The sequence below is a fragment of the Vulpes lagopus genome, chromosome 5, assembly GCF_018345385.1.
Source record: "Vulpes lagopus strain Blue_001 chromosome 5, ASM1834538v1, whole genome shotgun sequence".
Classification (NCBI taxonomy): Eukaryota; Metazoa; Chordata; class Mammalia; order Carnivora; family Canidae; genus Vulpes; species Vulpes lagopus.
Window position 1 is genome coordinate 115,010,407 of NC_054828.1, and position 21,182 is coordinate 115,031,588.

Consider the following 21,182-nt stretch of genomic DNA (forward strand, 5'->3'; position numbering starts at 1 on the left):
AGATTACCAGCTATGTGCCAAGCACCATACTAGGCAGTTTTCATGTGCTGTGTCTGTCGCTTAATCTTCACAGCAGCCCTGTGAAGTGGGTATTGCTATTCCCATCGTGCAGCTCACCAAAACACGAGGCTCAGAAAGATTAATTAGTTGCCTAATATGGCGAAATAGTTATTCTCAAATTCTTGTCTGAGTCCAAAGCCCACTGTGCCACCATGTTGTCTCTCTTGATTTTTAGTTACCTAACATGGTACTCACAGATATGATCTATTCAAATTCAGTATTAAAACATCCATAATTAGGGATGCCTGGGTGGCTTAGTGGTTGAGGGTCTGCCTTTGGCTCAGGGTGTGATCCCAGAGTCCCGGGATCGAGTCCCACGTCGGGCTCCCTGCATGGAGCCTGCTTCTCCCTCTGTCTGTGTCTGCCTCTCTCTGTGTCTCTCATGAATAAATAAATAAAATATTTTTAAAAAATTAAATCCATAATTAGTGATGTTCATTTTGAAGAGTACTACGAATATAAATTAACTTATTTTTTCCACATTGCTTATCTCCCAGCTTAACTAGACTCTGAACTCCTTGAGGATAGGACCCATGCCTTATCCTTCCTTTTCACCTGCTATTGAGCATAGTACAGTGCCTTGCACATAGATGTGTAATTTAACGATAACATATTTGTTGAAATACTGGAAAGCCATTAGAGAATCATAAGATAATTTAGCAAGGTGTCTGGATAAAAAGTGAGCATGTAAAATTCAGTCACTTACTATATATCAAAAGTACTTAATTAGAAAAATATGAACAAAGGTTCCATTTACATTAGCTTTCTCATTATTATGTATAAAGAAATGTATAGCTATAAAATTTTACTGATAGATATGAAAAATTCCTGGATAAGTAGGTACATGTTATATTCCTGAATGATCCAGCTCAGGATTGTAAAGATGTCGGTTCTCTACTACTTCATCCCATACATTCAGTTCCATTTAGGTTTCTTTAAGTGAAACCTGGCAAGAAAATTCACAGATTCACCCAGAAGAGAAAATGTGCAAGATTAGACAAGACTTGAAAAAGAATAACATTAGTGAGGGGAAGACACTTGCTTTACCAGGTATCAAAACATGTTAGGAAAGCTGTAGTCCCTAAAATAGTGTATTATTGATCAGAAAGAAAACATAGAACATTAGAGCTGAAAAGAAGATCTAGAAACAGGCCTGTGTATGTATGACAATTTATGATATGATAAAGTTGGCATTTAATACAAGTGGGGAAAGGATGGGCTTTCAGTAATCACTGTCACTTAAGTGATTTGGGAGACAGTTGATTCTCAGAAAGGGAGGTGGGGAAGCCCTTTACCTCACTGTACGTACAGAAATGAATTCTAGGTAAACTAAGAGGATAAACAAAAAATACTTTCAGAAAAAGTGTTAAACAATGGAAAACATTTTTTGTAATCTCAGTGTCAGGAAAGTTTCTTCAGACAACCTAGAGCTATGAAGGAAAATATTTACAGATCTGATGTTATAAAAATGAACTTTTTCATGATGAAAGGCATCATAAACAGAGCATTTAAAATACATACAGTACAACAAGAATTTAGAGTTGCTGCAAATCAGAAATGAAGACAACCCAGCAGGAAGAAAAACAGCAGTGGATGGGGCAAGGCAATCCAAGAGAGTGGCCAGTGAGCCAGTAGGTGTTGATTTGATTTCAGTTGTTATCAAGGAAATACTTAAAGTAACAATAAGGTTTCATTTTTTTTGCCAATTAGAGAAAATGAAAAAAGATTGATAATATCCAGTGTTGATGAGGATATGCAGAAACAGATACTTTGGTGTCATTTTATATTAGTGCACCTTTTTGGAAAGACAGTGTGGCAGTTCCTGTCAAAATTCAGAGTGCTTAAGTCCTGTTTTTACATGGCAATTCTTTCATCTCTTAGCCATGTAAAATACTTTCATGTGTGCTTTAAAAATACACGTACAAGAATATTTATTGCAGTATTTTTATATAAATAGTAGAAAATTAGAAACAACCTAATGCCAATCCAAAAGGGGATAGTTATGTAAATTATGAAATAGCCATAATGTAGACTACCATGGAGCAATTTTAAATTTATATTTTTTTTTCCAGTGTTACTGAGATGTTACTAGCATACACTGTGAGTTTAAGGTATATAGCATAGGGGTTTGACTTAGATATGACAGTAAAAGTCAACTACCAGTAGTGACATAAGAATTTCTACCAAATGTAAATTATCTGATGTTTGTATTTCAGATTTAGGGATTGGTTTGCTTCATAAAAAATCATTGGAAAAGGAAGAATTATGCCAAAGACTTAAAGAACAATTAGATGCTCTTGAAAAAGAAACTGCATCTAAGCTATCTGAAATGGATTCATTTAACAACCAACTAAAGGTATTTATCTTCTATTATATTCATTTTTAGGTAGCTGCCTTCTTATCCTCCTCATTTTGATTTAGTAGGATGGGTAACTAAAGCTATTATTGTTATATGGAGTATATTTGCATAATTTATCTTATAATTTGAGCTATACCAGGATTACAAGATTCCTTTTAAATGTTCTCTGTAGATATTATAAACATGGTGTTATGTAATGAAACCTACCATTTACCATAGTTCCCAGTTCTTGACTGCTTTTATTGGCATCTGTACATTTTAAGAATAAGTGCCTTTGTCAGTATAGAAAATTGGTCTCAGCCAACATGATCTTAGGCAAAATTCTAAGATGGTAAATATGGAAAACTATTTAAAATACTTGTAATGGTAGAGGCTTTTATAACCTACTAAATTCTTTTTTTCTGTTTCTTTGTTATAATGTAATTAACCTTTGTGAGGTAATGCAATAATCAGTGAAATCCAAAGCATAATCTGGCACTCAAACTTTGCATGAAAAGTAAGTTCATGATTCATTTTTTACTGCGGTGGCAGAGCAGATGTCCAAAATGTCTACTGTATGCTCACCATTCATATGCAGTATTAGTTATATACTGAAGCCATATCTATGATAGAAGTATTAAAAGGTAAAAACCAGACTGATGACACATCATTCCAGTTTGGGTATAGTAGCTCTCTATCTCTTCATGTGACTTTTGCTGACTTATTTGGAATAATATTACACCAACTATAGAGTGAACATTATGAAGAAAAGAGGCATGGTGGCTTCAGTTATAGAGGGGAAGTTTTAGGTTAATAATGTTAATAATACATTTTACATGAGCAAATATTCTATAGAAAACATTTTAAAGAAAACCAAATAATTTGTCATTGATGGACAGATAAGCCAGCCAAGTTATCTTCCCTACATAATTTTTTTAAAAATCTGTACATAGTTTAATTGGCTTTTTATCTGCCTTATCTTACAGTGTGGGAATATGGATGACTCTGTTCTGCAGTGCCTTTTGTCTCTGCTAAGCTGTCTCAACAACCTCTTCCTCTTACTTAAGGTTATTTTCTAATATCTAGCTTCTTTTCTTTGAGTTACTTTACTGTTTTCTTTTCTTAAAAACTAGACTATTCTTTGCATTTATCTGAGTATCTTTGTTTGAAATAACATACACAATGTGGACCTTTTTTCTTTCTGTTTGCTTGAGTAGCCTTCTGCTGTCTAACTGCCTGTTTGAGTCTAATGCCAGAAATTCATAGGGTTGCCTGGAGTAACCTGTCTTATGAGAAGCCCAAGACACTTAGAAATAACTACCTATTTCCCTTCTAATATCCCTGTGCATTGAGCTCCTGCTGGGATGATTTCTGATTCAATGAAAAAGAAAGCTAAAGGAATGTGAGATTTAATCATTTACCCATATTACTGAAAATCATTGTTTAAAATAAAATTTACACCTTCTGAAATGTGGGGCAAGGTTATGTCATGTATGTACCAGGCTGCTTCCTAATACTGCTATAAGGGAAAATCTTAGAGAACCAGTAATACAGGAGCAGCTTTAGTTACATCTAGTTACAGGCCTCATGTTTAGACATGCTTGCACTTCAGATAAAGATGTTTAAATCATATACATAAGTAGCTCACTTTGTCATTTGTAGCACACAGAGTATTTCAAATACTCAGTGAATATCTGTTTTAATACAAAGAAAGGTGCTTTGTATTTACCTCTTGCTGACCCTAGATTTTGATTGTGCATTCTACAGCAGTAGGGCAGTTGAATGTATATGTATATGTCTTTACACATAGTGAAGACAAGAACTTGATAAGTACACCTTATTTGTTATTTAAGCAAAGGGTGCAAGTTGGAAAGATGATATCAGCCTTTACTTTATGGTTGTAGCATGAATGGCCAGATCATCTCGTCTTAGAACTTATGCTATAGGTTGCACAGAAATTTCACCCTACATTTCTTCCATCTACAGAATGAGGTTTGACAATGATTGTAGGCTGTACTCACACACAAGTGATTATTTCAGTTAGCATTTGATTCTCCACAGGCCAGCAGATTATTCTTGGCTCTTGTTTTACTTTCTTCCTTCTGCTTCCTGCCTTCCAGCCTTTCACTGCTTGTTGATACTTTCATCAGAGGCAAATTTAGGATTAGAACTAAGAGGGGTTCAAAGTAGTTAGGAGACTGTGTTGTTATGGAAAGCAAGAAGAAAAGAGCCTCATGTAGTCACTCTGCAAAGCACTGCAGAGCAGTCCTTTAACATAGTGCTGAAAATATCCATGGAATTGTCACTGAGACCTTGAAGACCATTCTGAAAGTGCCGTTTTAGTTAAGTGAGCAGAAGCTGAACTGCGGCAGATAAGGAATGAATGGGAGTTGAGGAAGGGCTGAGTGAGTGTGAACAGCTCGGGAAGGAGAGTGCAAAGAAGGCATGAAGTCAAAGGAAAAGTGTTTTTGTTTGTTTTTTTTTTAATTTAAGAAAGACTTGAAGGACAAAAGAAAGTTTCAGTTATGCAAAATGGATAAGTTTGGGGATGTGATGTACAGCATGGCTACTCTAGTTAGCAATATCATGTCGTATGCTTGAGATTTGCTAAGATAGGAGAGAAAAATGGTAACTATGTGAGGTAGATAATTGACTTAGTTCCCAGTGTGTACCTACCTATATGGAAATATCTCGGTGTACATCTTAAACATATATGATTTGTATTTGTCAATTTTATCTCAAGAAAACTGAGGAGAGAATAATTGAGACCACCCTTGAAGGTGGTATCAGCTTTCTGTGAGACATACGCTTATTGGGAGAGAGAGAGTTTCTGTCAGGACAGAGGAATGGAAATGTAGAGACTAGAGCTGGTGAGGTAACTGACCACATCTGTACTGCCTGGCCAAGCCAAATATCTCATTGCTGCATTCCCAGCACCTGTAGGAGTACATGGAATGTTAGTGGGTGGCAATAAATACTTGAGTTAATGAGCGGTTTTGAATGTTCTCAGAAAATATCCAGCATTTTAGAGTTAACATATAGACTTTATGGGAAAAAAAAAAGTAGAAAGGAATTAGAAAACAGCACAGAACCATGGATCCCACATTCTAGGAACACTTGTGACTCCGTGTATTTTTTCTGTAAAGGCTATTTCTTAAATGCAAAAAATGGGGGCACCTGGGTGGCTCAGTTGGTTAAGCAATGTGCCTTAGGCTCAAGTCATGATCCAGTGTCCTGGGATGGAGCCCTGAGTTGGGCTCCCTGCTCAGTGGGGAGCCTGCCTTTCCCTCTCCCTCTGCTGCTTCCCCTGCTTGTGCTCTCTCAAGTGCGCATGTGCACTCTCTTTTACTCAAATAAATACAATCTTAAAGAAAAAATACACAAAAAAACTTGAAGGAGATGGAGAGGAAGGAGAGGGAGGAAGGAAGGGAGAGCTTAATGTTGAATATATATGGTGGCAGTGATTGATAAAACCAAGTCTGAGGGAACCAGATTGAGATATAATCCAGAGCATAGATTTAAGGATTAGATAAAGAGACCTTGAGTGTAACATATGGGGAAAAGATGAGCGTGAATGCAGCTAAATTTGCTTGTGGAGAGTAGAAAGCTGACAGCTTTAAGACTTAAAATCAGAAGCAAATTGGACAATTACAGGGAATCTTCCTGGGTAGTTGAGGACATGGAATAAGTCCAACCAGACTAGAAGTTGGGTACAGATATAGGAAGTTTTATTGACTTTCAAAATGGAAAGATGAAGGAATTCCAATCTGGTGGTTTAATGAGGCAAGATTATTAACTGGTAGCAAGAAGAATGGATGGAAGATTAAGGAGTTTTGGGAACTCCCAAATTCCCAGATTAGGAAAGATGAGATAGTTTTGTTTCCAGAGAGAGAACTAGGCATGAAATAGACATCTTAGTGGGGATAGGCGGTCCATGTTTGGTAAAGGAAAACAGTAGGTGTGCTGAGCAATGTTGAATGCCTGTGTGAAGTTGGAGGTCATGAATATAAATTGAAAGCAGCATGCCTAATTGTATGATTTTTTTTTCCCCCACCAAATTTCATCTTCTTAGATAAAAGCACAATGAAGACTGATGAAGTAGGTTCATGGGTTCATACAAGTTTGAGGTTTTAATAGACATGACAACGAGGGAGGGACAAGGAGTTTCAGATCTTGACATGACAATTACAGTAAAGATAAACTCTGAAATGTGGAATGGACATGAAAGAGTGTGAGGAGAGGAAAGGGTGCTGATGAGAGTGATGGAGTCAGTGAGTGTACCAAGTATAAGACGAGTTCAGAGGATAAGAACTTATGTTTGAAGAATGGGATATTTAACCAATGATAGTTCTGTTTCTAGGGATGACAAGATTCAAAGTATAAAAATGGAAATGGTGGATTAAGTGGAGTAAAAAGGAGAGTTGAAGTTTTGATCAAGTCCATATGGATGTCAAAACCTTGGAGAGTAGTGAAGATTAATGAATGAGGATCAGACCAGATGATCAAGAGGTGACAATAAAGAGGAAGAGGAGGGTGGTGTTGCAAGATGGTATAAGCCTCAGAAAAGCAAGACTTTGTGAGAGGGAAGAGAGATAATGGTCTGGAATGGCAATGAAGAGCAAGGAAAATAACTTTAGTTATCCCCTCACCCTGATGTAAATGGAATATGTGGTAAAAAAAACTGAGAGAGAAATAGAGGAAAAACAGTATCCTGAAGGATTAGCCAAAAGGACTAAAAGGCTAAGGGAATTTTCTTTCAGAGAAGCTGTGTAGATATGCCAGGAGCTTCCTAGATCACAAACAGGGAGTTCCTAGGCAGTGGAAGGGTTTGAGGAGAGGAAGGGTGGGTAAGGATTGGGTCAGATCAAGAGATAAACAGCATTCTAGAGATGAGAATTTGGGTGATAAAGGATGACAAGGAAGGCCAGGTGGGTTGACAGGTGAGAGAGAATTGTCCTTAGTGTTGGAGGAAGACAAGCAATGAGTTCTAATTTGTGGTCTTTGAGACAGAGCTAAAGGAGTGAGCACTCCTTTAGCCTACTGTGGTAGCTTGCTACTAGCATTGGCATGGTGGTTATGTAAAATATTTAAAATTATTTGAAGGAATTATGTTCTGGAACCTATAATATTCATATACAGGATTAGTGATAATTTTTACTTTTGATCAAGTCACACCAAGACACATAGCAAAGCCTGTGGGTTCAAAGATGAGACATTTGACAGGCCCTTATTCCTTTAATAAGGACACAGTGTCCTATCTTTAGTAGTGAGTTAACAGTGAGAAAAGTACCGACTTCGGAATCTGAAGAAATGAGTTCTAGTCCTACCCATGCCACTTGCTAGCTGTGTAACTGTCATTTAACTTCCAAATTTTGCTTTCTTCATTTATAAGATGAAGCTGACAGTGTCTGACTCTGTTTAGAGTCTTAGGGCAAGTTTTGAGATAGCATATATATATATATATATATATAAAAGGGCTTTCTGAACTATCATGTGCCATACAAATTTTTTTGTGGTTTTTATTAGGGTAGGAATCACCCTAAATCTCCACAGTACTTTCAGTGCGTTGGAAGGTCACCCCTGCTGATTTGAGATAATGACTGAGGAGATACTATTCCTTAGAGAGAAAGTAGAATCTGTAAACACCAGAATTGGGGCTTATCATAGACGTCTATCCTAAACGTTTCCATTGGGACTTTGTCATTCTGGCTTTACTGACTAGTCCTTGGTTACTCTAGACAGTGCTTCTAAAATTGAATTTTACTGAAGGCCCATCTGCTTCAGGATAGAGGCAGGTGATCCCTCTTGTTGTTTAACAGGCTCTGGGCATACTAGGGTTGGTTTAGTGGTCATCATGGAGACTTGATGTTGCCTCCTCTTACTCAGAATGCTGCTTTTGTGTTCTTAACTCAGGTACCCCCCTTTAGAATGGACATGAAATACCGTTTGTCATATCCCTTTAAATCATTTAATCTTAAAAATATTTCCTACCTAATAAAGATACTTTAGAAATTTAGCTGAAAGTGAATTTAAGTGAAAGTAAATTTAGAATCTGTGGTATGATTTGGAGTTTGAGTGACATAGTGGAGACAGTTCAAAATTAGGCAAATCAATCTTCTCAGCCTCAGAAATGGTCATATCTATTTTATAAGAATGATTATCAGATTAAATGTAAGTATTATGTGTAAAAGCACTTTAAAGTGCTAGACAGATGTTCAGGGTTTTTTATTTTGTTTTGGAGGCTTTTTGGATGTTTGAGGAGCTAATTTGCATTCTGCTATGATTCTTTTTCGTGCCTAATCAAAATTCTTTATCTTGATTGTATCACATTATTCAGCTGAGCTGTATTTTATCAATTGAATATCTTTTAAGGCCTGGCCTTTGGAAAAAAAAACATCACATGCTTTCTTTAAGCAAAATTAGAATATAAAGTTACTTCCTGTCACTATAGGAGGTATTCAGTATTGGCTAAAGTTCAGCGAGTTAAATCTTCCATTTCTACCAGGATGGTAGAATAAGTACTCTGAGCAATGAAAACAATAGAAATAGATGCTGGATTTAAAAATTTTTGTGAATGCTTTGTTGAGTCATGTTGAGGTACACCCAGGCCTAAAACTAAGTAAACCAGTCTTAACCAAGTGGTCAAATTTAAGATTACCAAGATGGTGTAAACCAACATTTTGTGTCTCCTGATACATTGCACTGAAAGAAATACATCACCTCTATACTATTTTTGCCAAAAATATTTCATCTAAGTGTAAGGAAATAATTAGACACACCCAAATTGTGATTTGGTCTATAAAACAGCTGACTAACCCACACTTTAAAATTGTGACTCTCATAAAAGATGGAGGAAATCTTCCAGATTTAAGAAGACCAAAGAACCACGACTAAAGGACACTCATGACAGTGAAATGCAGTGTATGACCCTTGATTGGATCATGGATCAGAAAATAAGCTATTACTGAGGATAATATTTATGCTGTGGGGACATTTTTGAATATGAATTCTGTATTAAGTAATACTTCATGGCTGTGTTAAATGTCTATAGTTTGGAACTGGCATTGGGATGGTAGTTACGTAGAATAGTGATGAAGTATCTGGGGTGAAAGCATCAGTGTCTGCAACTTCTCCCTCTACCTGTGTCTCTTCCTCTCTCTCTCTCTCTGTCTCTCTCATGAATAAAGAAATAAAATCTTTAAAAACAAAAACAAACTACAACAGCTCTGTCCATAGTGCTGTTTAGTTTACTTGTCCTCAGTTAACTCATCTATTGAACCAGGGCCTCCACGAAGCAATGACTTAATCCTGTGAGTCTAGATGAAAACAATTGCTAAGGGTATTGCAGTCAGGCAGAGGAAGTTTCTGGCAAGCCTTATGGTGCTCTTCAATTCTTATTAATATGTATAGACTTTTTTATGCATTTTCATTCATATAATAAATACTAATTAAATATCCACACTATACTAAGCCTTCTTGGGTGGGCATACCTTGATGAAAGTCAGCCCTGTTGTCAAGAAACTCATTCCAGTGGAGGAGGTAATCATATAGTCAGAAGACACTGACTGTGGTAGAGGAAGGCACAGGATGCCTTGGGGAGCATGGGAAGCTCATGAACTCAGACATTAGAGGAATGGAGCTGATAAAGGAAGATTTAGAGCAGTATCTTACAGGACAAGTCAGAGTGCTAATCTTGCAGATAAGAAGATCAGGCATTAATTTGGCTCCTTTTAACTGTCCTTTTAAACTTCAATTCTTGGAGGACCTGGGTGGTTAAGCATCAGCTGGTTAATAAGCATCTGCCTTCAGCTCAGGTCATAATCTCACAGTCCTTGGATCGAGTTCTGCATTGGGCTCTCTGTTCAGTGAAGAATCTGCTTCTCCCTCTCTCTCAAATAAATAAATAAAATCTTAAAAAAAGGATAACTGCAACACTCCAAGTGTTGATCTCAGACATTTTGGACATAGTTTTCAGACTTACACCACATTGCACTCAGATCATATCTCTCATTTCAATCAAGTTAAAAGGGTTCACCTGTAAAATATTTCTAAAAAAAATTGAGTTTTTGTTTTTTGTTTTGTTTTGGAGGATTTTTTGGTTTAGAGTTTTGTTGTGTACAGGTAGACACCCAAAAACATTTTTTACCATAACATTCTTCCAAATACATATTCTACCCTTGAACAATACGGGTTAGGGGAGCCAATGCCCAATATAGTTGAAAATCAGTGTACAACTTTTGACTTCCCAAAAATTTACTAATAGCCTACCAGACACCTAACCTATAACGTACATAGTGATAAACACAGATTTTATGTTATATGTATATTATACTGTATTCTTAAAATTAAGCTAGAGAAAAAATTAAAATCATAAGGAAGAGAAAACACATTTACAGTACTATGCTGTATTTATTTTTAAAAATCTGTGTTAGGTAGACATACACAGTTCAAACCCAGTTATTTGAGGGTCAGCTGTACTGTTGAAGGTTCCACCTCTGCCATGAAACCTCTTGATTACTTTAGGGTTTTTTTGGGGCAGGGGAGTAGGTTGGTTTTGGGGTGTTTTTTTCTCTCTTCCTTACTCCAGCCTTTTTATATTTTCTTGTTTAGGATTCTGTCGATTTCATGTAAAAGAAACTCAGTTCAAAATAGTTAAGCTGGGCAGCCCAGGTGGCTCAGCAGTTTAGCACCGCCTTCAGCCTAGGGTGTGATCCTGGAGACCCAAGATTGAGTCCTGCTTCGGGCTCCCTGCATGGAGCCTGCTTCTCTCTCTCTTTGCGTCTCTCATGAATGAATAAATAAAATCTTTAAAAACAAACAAAAACAAAATAGTTAAACTAACGAGAGTAGTTACTGGAGCTTACCAGGACTGCTGAGTCAGTAGAGATGCTACTGGGCGGGTGCAGTTCCTAGGCACAGGAATACAGTTGGAGATTCAGTTCCCTAGGCCTTCCCCTCTCTGCCTCTAGTCTTTGCTTCCCTCTTTCCTACATTGATTTAATTTTTTTTTAAATTTTTATTTATTTATGATAGTCACAGAGAGAGAGAGAGAGAGAGAGGCAGAGACATAGGCAGAGGGAGAAGCAGGCTCCATGCACTGGGAGCCCGACGTGGGATTCAATTCCGGGTCTCCAGGATCGCGCCCTGGGCCAAAGGCCGGCACCAAACCGCTGCGCCACCCAGGGATCCCTACATTGATTTAATTTTTACCCAGGTGGCCTCACTTAGTAGTGGGACAGCTCCAGGGTTACCTTATCCCAGTTTAATGAGTTTTAGAGGAAGAAAGACTTCTTTCTCCTGTCTTCAGTCTATCTGAATCCCAGGAAAGGATTCTGGCCCAGCTTGGAGGGAGGTGGGGGTGCCATGATTGATTGTTAGGCCTGGATTAAATGACTACACCTGAGGGGGTGTGGGTAGACTGACAGATCCTCACAACTGCACAGACTAGGGTTGGGGCAGATGCTGTGGGAAAGATGCTGTTAGAAGATGGAAGGAAAATGCTAAACAAATGACCACAGGTTTCTGCTAAGGTGCTTAGCAGATCTTAGCAAATCTCTATCCCACATTTTAGTACTTTTCTTTACTTTGATATTTTGAGCTCTTTGAAGGCAAAAACTGCAAACTTGAGAGGAAGAGGGCCCTGGATTTGATCCCCTGCATATCTCTATGGCACTGCATAGAACTAGATGCTCAGTAAGCAAATGTTTATTTCAATTCCTGTTTGCAATACTTTTCATTATTTTGACTTACTCTAGTCATGATTTTAGGTAGATATTATCTTTTCTGTTTTTAGTTCTAAGTAAATTACTCAATAATTGCTTCTGTGTTCAGCATCTTACTGAACAAGTTAGAGGTACTTGGTTAAACTACATATGTGAAAAATATCAAAATTCCTCTTCAAATAATCAGATTGTTTCCCCATATATTTTTTTTAAAAATTTATTCATTTATTCTAGAAAGAGAGCGTGTGCTAGTGACAGGGAGTGGCAGAGGGAGAAGGAAAGGATCTTAGGCAGACTCCACACTGAGAATGGAACCCAGCACAAGGCTTGATTGAACTACCTTGAGATCATGACCTGAGCTGAAACCAAGAGTCAGATGCTCAACTGACTGAGCCACCCAGGCACCCCTGTTTCCCCATATTTTTAGTAATTGGGGTTTTTTATTAAAAATAAAATATCAAATCAAAGATTTGGCTTATGAAATTGGCTTATCTTTGTTCCTTAGAAGTGAATTTGTCCTCAGTGGTTACAGGACTTAAATACTTCTATTCAGGATTTTTAAATCATCTACATATTTTAAAACTTTTACTCTTTTTACTTGAGTTTAACTTGCTTTCAGATTTTTGTCTCTTAATGAAAATGCCACATTAAAAAAAAAAAAAAGAAAATGCCACATTAGTATATAAGACAAGAATATTTAAATCAATGGTATATTGACTTATTCTCATTTTCTCCTTAGGAACTGAGAGAAAGCTACAGTACACAGCAGTTAGCCCTTGAACAGCTTCATAAGATCAAACGTGACAAGTTGAAGGAAATTGAAAGAAAAAGGTCAGAGCTAATACAGAAAAAGAAACTTGAAGATGAGGCTATAAGGTAATACAGTTGATAAATTTATTATACTATATTACTATTAGAATTCTAATTTTGTTGCCCATATCTTTAGTTTGACTATGAGAATTTAATGGAAATGAAAGGATTATTTTTGATGCTAATTAGATTCTCAATTTTGGAAATTTAGTTCTTCTTTTAGGGACTGAGATTATAGTAATCAATTTTATGTTCCATTAGTGAAAAATAGAGGCTTTGGCATCAGAACTGGATTGGATTTCTTTTTTTTTTTTTATTTTATTTATTTATGATAGTCACACAGAGAGAGAGGGGGGGGGGGGCGGGCAGAGACACAGGCAGAGGGAGAAGCAGGCTCCATGCCCCAGGAACCCAACGTGGGATTTGATCCCCGGTCTCCAGGATCGCACCCTGGGCCAAAGGCAGGCACCAAACCGCTGCGCCACCCAGGGATCTCTGGATTAGATTTCTTGATCTACCACTTACTATTTGGATGATCTTGGTCAAGTCATTTTACCTTTTGAACCCCAGTTTCTCCATCTGAAAAGTAGAAATATTGATGCATGCTTCATAGGTAACTGTGAATTAAATAAAAATAATGTAGCTAATGAGCCAAGCACAAATGTCTTACACTCATCCTTTCCATCTCTCCGTTATAAATCTATTTATTTACTGAAAGATCACAAAACCAAATACTTTACAGGTGGAATGTGTAATGCCATGTTGATGCAGGTCTCTGTACCACTGAGCTTATCAATTGCCTCCATTTATAGCAAGGAGAAGTAAGACAGTCGCGGAAACTGAAGCAATCTGAAGCATAGAACCATTTATTTAGAGGCTCAGCATGTTTGTTTGTTTGTTTGTTTTCTGTTGTAAGGTCCTATATCTGATATGTTCCTCAATTCCCCCCCAAGTTCTCTAGTGTCAGAAATCAGTATACTTAATAAATACTAAGGAGCCAACATTCCTTTACCTTGGAGACAAGTAGACAAGTAATGCCCATGAAAGAGCTAAGAGTTCCTAGGGAGGCAAGATGTGTTGTACATTACCATATAGCAGACCTCTGTTACCACTCCCAGCAAACTTTGAGTGGTCTCTGTTTGACTGTGATGTAGGGAGACTCTGGCTTTACTTCTTGTTCCTTGAGCTCTTGTCATTCCAGTAGGAGATGGAGACAACTAAACAGATTGCTGTAGTACTCTTTACTCCAAGGCCCCTACTTTTGTGGGCTCTGACAGGAGACACTAGAATAATATAGAAGCAGAAACAGTGAAGACTTCAAATTAAGAAGACTTTTACCTGCCCCTTAACAGTGCCACTGAATATTGCACAGGGGAACTGTGAAGTGACTATGTAGGTAGTCACTGTGTTCAGAATTTTCTCATGACACATTGCAAGTATCTTGATATCTCTTCATCACTGCTCATAATTTTTTTAGCCCAGCAACCCAGATGAGTAATACATATTTTCATTTCATTCATCTTCCTCACATGTTATCCTGCTATAGAAGAGGGAAGAAATCTGAGCAGAAACACATGTAAGATAAGTCCAAAGCTGAGTCTTAGAAATATAACTTGATTTCCTAGCTATTTGCCTAGGAAGGTTCCCTCCTTGTCCCATGCTGTTGGGTTATAGTCAGATTTTTACCCTGGAGATATGGCCTCTTTGCCCTTTGTCCAGCTTCTGAGGTACATTCTGTTTCTGGCCCAGTTTCTCATCTACTAACTCGTACATAAGAAAGTTTACCAAAATTCAATTCTCTTAACTCTCTAGCCTTTCTTTATCCTAGTAAACACGTAAATACTTTGATAGTGGTGTTTATAATCTATGGGAATTCAAATAAAAGCTAGATTAGGTCATTTTAAGTGTGGAAGAATAACAGAAAAGGCTGCCGAGAAACTAACTGGGAAGTGGAGATTAAGAAAGATCTGCAGAGAAGTATGACCCTCAAAGGAGAGCCAGATGTCAGTTACAAAGTGCTAGGGGAAGCACTCTTTGGAGTGAGAAAGGGTATGGGAGGATTTGCAGAGTGTCAAGAGGAAGCTAGTCATAGGGTAATGAACCACGAGTATGAAGTCTAAGACAGTCCAGGAATGAGGAAGAAAAGGTTGCTGAGTAAGTGGGTCTGCAGTTTTGGGAATTATAGAATTTCCAAATTTCTCCAGGAATTATAGGAATTGAGAAATGGATTTAAGCCAAGATGTCCTCCTTGGTGGGGCATAAATAATCACAACTCCCAGGCTGTATTCAGCCACAAGCTCTGCTGTCCCTGATAGTGTGAGCAGAGGCTTGGAGAAGGTGCTAAATTTAGTGATGACAGCTCCGCTTCCGAGTAAGACCATAAAAATACATGCCAGAGGGATCCCTGGGTGGCGCAACGGTTTGGCGCCTGCCTTTGGCCCAGGGCGCGATCCTGGAGACCCGGGATCGAATCCCACATCGGGCTCCTGGTGCATGGAGCCTGCTTCTCCCTCTGCCTGTGTCTCTGCCTCTCTCTCTCTGTGTGTGACTATCATAAATATAAATAAATAAATAAATAAAATTAAAAAAAAAAAATACATGCCAGAAAGAAAACTATGGTGAACATTAGTTTTAATACTGTAAGAGCTAAATCTGACCAGAGACCATCTTGCCCAGCTAAAAACCAAGCTGCGGTTATATCACATCACAAACACATATGCAAGCATGGACCTAACAATGGAAAAGACTTCCAAGGGACAATGTAGAGAGTAGGTAATCTGCCCAGAAGCATTTCCTATTTCCACAGCAATGACCACATCTTGAAAACAGGGTTTAGCTACAAGAGTAGGAATAAGAGCTGGAATATAGTCCTTACGAAAAATCTGGGGAGAAAGGAAGAGCATTTAGACACACTTTTAAGATATGTTTTCTGAATAGTTTAGTTTCCCTTCTTGGAATTAGGAGGTTGGCTGACAGGGAATTTGAGGGTTTGGGAAATTGTTGGTCCTACTCCTCAGCTCATCTGTATGTCCAAGGGTGACCTCAAGTAGTTGGTTTTCCCCTTCATCCATGATCCCCACTGTTTTTCCACATCCCCTTCTAATATGTCTTTGCTATGTAATAAGTATGTAAATATATAAGATTATATATAAGTACATAAAAAATATGTAATGTTTCTATAGTTTGTGAGGAAGAAGATCTGATATTTTGCTTAACAAAAATTTTAGGACATTATGCAAACTCTTTTTTTTATGTAAAGGAAAGCAAAGCAAGGAAAAGAAAACTTATGGAGGGAAAGTCTTAGAAAGGAAGAAGAAGAAAAACAAAAGCGACTCCAGGAAGAAAAAGCACAAGAGAAAGTTCAAGAAGAGGAGCGGAAAGTGGAGGAGAAACAATGTAAGGAAAAGGATAAAAATGATAGATTTTATTTTTCTGAGACAGAACAATGAAAGCAATAAGAAAAAAGATTATGATGAGAGGGAAAAAAATTTAAGCAGATGTTAACCTTTGAGTCAAAACTTTTTCTAAATTAAACTTGGAGAAATGCATAGGCTTTATTAAAACAGACTGAGGGTAGAAGTCTTAAAACAACATGTAGAAAAGAAGATCATAATCACTGACTAGCTATGAACAGACCCTGACATGGTTTTCATAATTGAAGTAAACATTTGTAAATAGTTTATTCAACCAGTGTTAACTAAACTGTTTGTTTTCATGAAAAAGCAGTAAAATTTTAAATCTTTGCATATTAAAATTTTCTCATATGCTTTATGATACACCTTAGAGTCCATTCCTAAGATACTTTACATATTGCTGTATCTGTTTTGGATACACAGATATTTGAATCCTTATTAATGATACATGTGTTGAAATTTCTGTAAGCTAAAGCATTTATTCTGCATATAAAATAAAATATTTATAATCTTATTAAGGCTAGTGTATCTGTGAGCTCTTCTGTTTTTCTTTTAGAACCGTCCTGGTAAACCTACAGCTTGCTCTTCACTGAACCCTGTTCACTGCTAACCTCATTTGCAAACTTTCTCTCTGTCTCTTCCCTGGTACATTCTGAGCGCCACAGAACAAACCTTGCTGCTTGGCCGCCTTGCATGGCTTAGTCTGCCACCACTCCTCCACCTTCCCCGGCGTCCCTGAGCGTAGCACACCCTGCAAGTCATGTCTTTGTTTCATTGCCTCCTACTTTACTGAAATTGAACGTCCTTGTTTGCTTTTATATTGATTCTTTGACTATACAAGATATTTAAATCCTAACAAGCCTATATCAAATGCATTTTCATTTTACTGTTTGATATTCAGTTTTTTCCTTTTGATTTTATGAGCTCTTTATATTGAGTCATCACAAAGATGTGTGTGTACATGAAAGTAGCAAATAATGACAATTATCTTCTCTTTAGGTGAGCCAGCTAGTGCTTTGGTGAATTATAAAGCACTGTATCGCTTTGAAGCCAGGAGCCATGATGAGATGAGTTTTAATTCCGGGGATATAATACAGGTAAGAAATAGTTTTTATTGTTCATGAATAAGCTTAGTACAATGTAATATATTACTTTCTTTAATAATAATGACTATCATTTTATATAGCGATTTACCATTTAAAAAGCATATCTTGGGGATCCCTGGGTGGCTCAGTGGGTTAGCATCTGCATTTAGCCCAGGGTGTGATCCTGAAGTCCTTGGATCGAATTCCGCATCAGGCTCCCTGCATGGAGCCTGCTTCTCCCTCTGCCTGTGTCCCTCTCTCTCTGTGTCTCTTATGAATAAATAAATAAAATCTTTAAAAAATAAAAAATAAAAGCCTATCTTGAACTTTATCTGATTTGGCCCTGATGACATTCTGCAGAGTAGCATATTATTACTGCCATATTCTAGGTAAGGAAGCTTAGACTTACAGAAGAGAAAATGTAAGAAGAGAAAATTACAGAAAATGTAATAGCAGGACAGTGCCAGAGTGGGTTGCAAGTACATGCCTTTGATTTCCAAATCCCGTGTTCTTTACATCATGCTGTTGCATCACATCATAAGAGGTGATGCTGATTTTGTTATTTTAATAAATTACGGATGAAATTTGAGGAAGCTGATCATTTTCTGGCAACCATTAAAAAAATCAAAGGAGGTAGATTCTATAGCTCTAACTAGATGCAAGCCCTTGTTCTTTGCAACAGAAGGTCTTTATTATATAGTCACAAACCACATAAAATGGATGAATAAGAGAAGATGCAGAGAATAGCATTTGATATAACTATTGTGATATAATGGAAAGAGAATACAGGCTTTAGAAACATACTAACTTGAGTTTTAGTCTCTCCTTCGGTTTTCTTCTTAGTAAATTAAGATAATATTACCTAGAATACCTAGCCAGTGCCTGCTTTCTTTTTTCCCTGCACGGTTACCACTTTGGTGTATTTTACCAGTTACAAAGCAGATATTTAATGATACTTGGCATAGGATTTACCAGAAACATCTGTTCAAACACTCAAGATGGTCCCCAGCTACACATTCCTTCTGTTACCATCGCTACCCCTGACAGTACCACAGTCTGGTGGCCCTCCTGTTCCTCCTCCACCTGTTGGTGATGATGAAGTTGTGTTCAAGAATGAAGAGATGCAACCTATCTCTGGGCACATTTGATCAAAAGTCTACTTATATTTTTGGTTATCTCTTTTATTTATTCTGTCAACAAATACTTTTGAGGACTATGCTAGGCTAGAAATATAGTAAATAAGACACAGTCTCTACACATAATGAGCTGATAGTCTGATGAGAAATACATTCTAATACAGTAGAGGAAGGATGGTAGTGGAAAGCTACCAGCAGACCACCCCCATGTCATCAAGCCAGTCTAGTGGCAGTGACAACAGGAACATTATGTTAGCTAGATATTTATTTCCTTATTCTTGGTAAGATAGGAGGCAAGATCTGATCAGTTTAATGGATGAAGGAAGCAGAAGAGATTTGATTGAAAGTGAAAAAGATTAGATATCCTACCGAGCCCTGGTAATATTTTCCATGACAACCTGTTTTTCTAGTGTTCATATGTGTTAATGGTATTTTTGAAGTAATAGTTTACATAAACCTGTGAGAACTTAGGTAAATTTTCTAGTTTAAGTCTATGTAGATTGACAAGTAAAATTTAATTAGGGCTATAAATAACAGATGTGCAGTTGGTTAAAATTGACTCCTCAAAAAGCAAACTTGGTCAAATTCTAAAGATTAAATGAATGGGCCTTTTCTTCTTAGAAAGGTAAAAAATATTAGGAAAAAGTGTTAAAGAAAGTAGGCTTTTAAAAGTTTGTGGGAGGGATCCCTGGGTGGCTCAGCGATTTGGCGCCTGCCTTTGGCCCAGAGTGTGATCCTGGAGATGCGGGATCGAGTCCCACATCGGGCTCCTTGCATGGAGCCTGCTCCTCCCTCTGCCTGTGTCTCTGCCTCTCTCTCTGTGTGTGTCTCTCATGAATAAATAAATAAAATCTTTAAAAAAAAAAAGTTTGTGGGAAAAGGAGGAATTTAGTGTTTGAATGCCAGTATTCATACCTGTCAATGATCCTTGCCTTGAGACCAACGTTTAAATCAGGTATATTTCTGTGCATGCTACTTTATGTTGCATAATTCCTTGGGGTCTTTTGTGTTCCTCTCTTCATTTTTAGTGCTCTAGCTTGTCTATTTTAAACTTGTCTTGGGCAGCCCCGGTGGCCCAGCAGTTTAGCGCCGCCTTCAGCCTGAGTGGCTCAGTCAGTTAAGCATCTGCCTTTAGCTTGGGTCGTGGTCCCAGGGTTCTGAGATCGAGCCCCGGCTTCTGAGATTGAGTTCAGGGTACTAAGCAGAGAGCCTGCTTCTCTCTTTCCCCTTACCACTTCCCCTGCTTTGTGCTCTCCTGCTCTCTCTCTGTCAAATAAATAAAATAATTTTTAAAATAGTAGCGTAAATACATTATTTAGAAATAGAGAAGATAATACAGAAAAACAACTAAGAATGGCAAGTTACTATGAGGAGTGGAAATCAGGGCAAAATGAGTGATGGGGTCTTCCATCATAAGCTATGTAGAATGCTGGGTTTTTTTGTAAACTATGTATTTAACTTGGATAACATTAAAAATTAAATTTTAGGGATCCCTGGGTGGCGCAGCGGTTTGGCGCATGCCTTTGGCCCAGGGCGCGATCCTGGAGACCCGGGATCAAATCCCACGTCGGGCTCCTGGTGCATGGAGCCTGCTTCTCCCTCTGCCTGTGTCTCTGCCTCTCTCTCCCTCTCTCTCTGTGTGACTATCATAAATAAATAAAAATTTAAAAAAATAAAAAATTAAAAATTAAAATTAAAATTAAATTTTAAAAAAGCACTTGTCAATCATTAGTGATAGTGATCTATTAATTTATAGAAAATGCATTAGTTTTTTAGTTACATGGGCTTAATTCTGAAAATGAGGCCACTATATTGTAGTCTACATCTCCTTCCTTTGTAAACTTGTAGCATTCTAACCAATATTAACCCTTCTTTTTGTTTTTGTAGGTTGATGAAAAAACCATAGGAGAACCTGGTTGGCTTTATGGTAGTTTTCAAGGAAATTTTGGCTGGTTTCCTTGCAACTATGTAGAAAAAATGCTGTCAGGTGAAAAATCTGTGTCTCCTAAGAAGGCCTTACTTCCCCCTACAGTATCTGTATCTGCTACCTCAACTTCTTCTGAGTAAGTATTCAGCTAACAGTGAGTTTTACATAGCTTTGCAAATGTATAAATACCTAATAGATATTCGTATCAGCCTGCTACTTAATCATATTATAATCTATGCTGGGCTCTTAAAGAGTATCTTTTGTTCCAAATTTCATACTGAAATTTAATAAATAGAAATGTAGATCAGTACTTTGTTTATGAATTATTTCCACAGTTGTGTTTAAACAAAAAGTAAATTTATACAAATAGAAAATTTGTAGTACTTCATTAGATTTTAAATGATTAAGTATAATTATGCAAAAATGTTGTGTTTACAGATCACTTTCTTCAAATCAACCAGCATCAGTGACTGATTATCAAAATGTATCTTTTACAAACCTAACTGTTAATACATCATGGCAGAAAAAATCAGCTTTTACTCGTACTGTGTCCCCTGGATCTATATCACCAATTCATGGACAGGTGTGTATCTTTAATTTTTGCTTTATTCTTTTTTTTTTTTAAGATTTATTTATTTATTTTAGAGAGCACAAGCAGGGTAAGGGGCAAAGGGGAAAAAAACTCAAGCAG

At 37.4% G+C, this 21,182-nt stretch overlaps 1 protein-coding gene across 7 annotated transcripts in view; it reads left to right on the forward strand.

The window, feature by feature from the left end:
- ITSN2 (intersectin 2) overlaps positions 1-21,182 on the forward strand; it is a 135,935-nt gene that overhangs the window by 52,821 nt on the left and 61,932 nt on the right. For 5 of the 7 annotated variants that reach the window (XM_041754058.1, XM_041754061.1, XM_041754056.1 and 2 more), the window contains 7 exons: positions 2,277-2,416; positions 3,385-3,465; positions 12,860-12,996; positions 16,190-16,326; positions 17,343-17,440; positions 20,452-20,627; positions 20,930-21,074. In XM_041754058.1, coding sequence (XP_041609992.1) covers positions 2,277-2,416; positions 3,385-3,465; positions 12,860-12,996; positions 16,190-16,326; positions 17,343-17,440; positions 20,452-20,627; positions 20,930-21,074 — 914 coding nt within the window. The remainder of the gene's footprint in view (positions 1-2,276; positions 2,417-3,384; positions 3,466-12,859; positions 12,997-16,189; positions 16,327-17,342; positions 17,441-20,451; positions 20,628-20,929; positions 21,075-21,182) is intronic. The other 2 variants (XM_041754059.1, XM_041754062.1) reach the window with 1 other exon arrangement.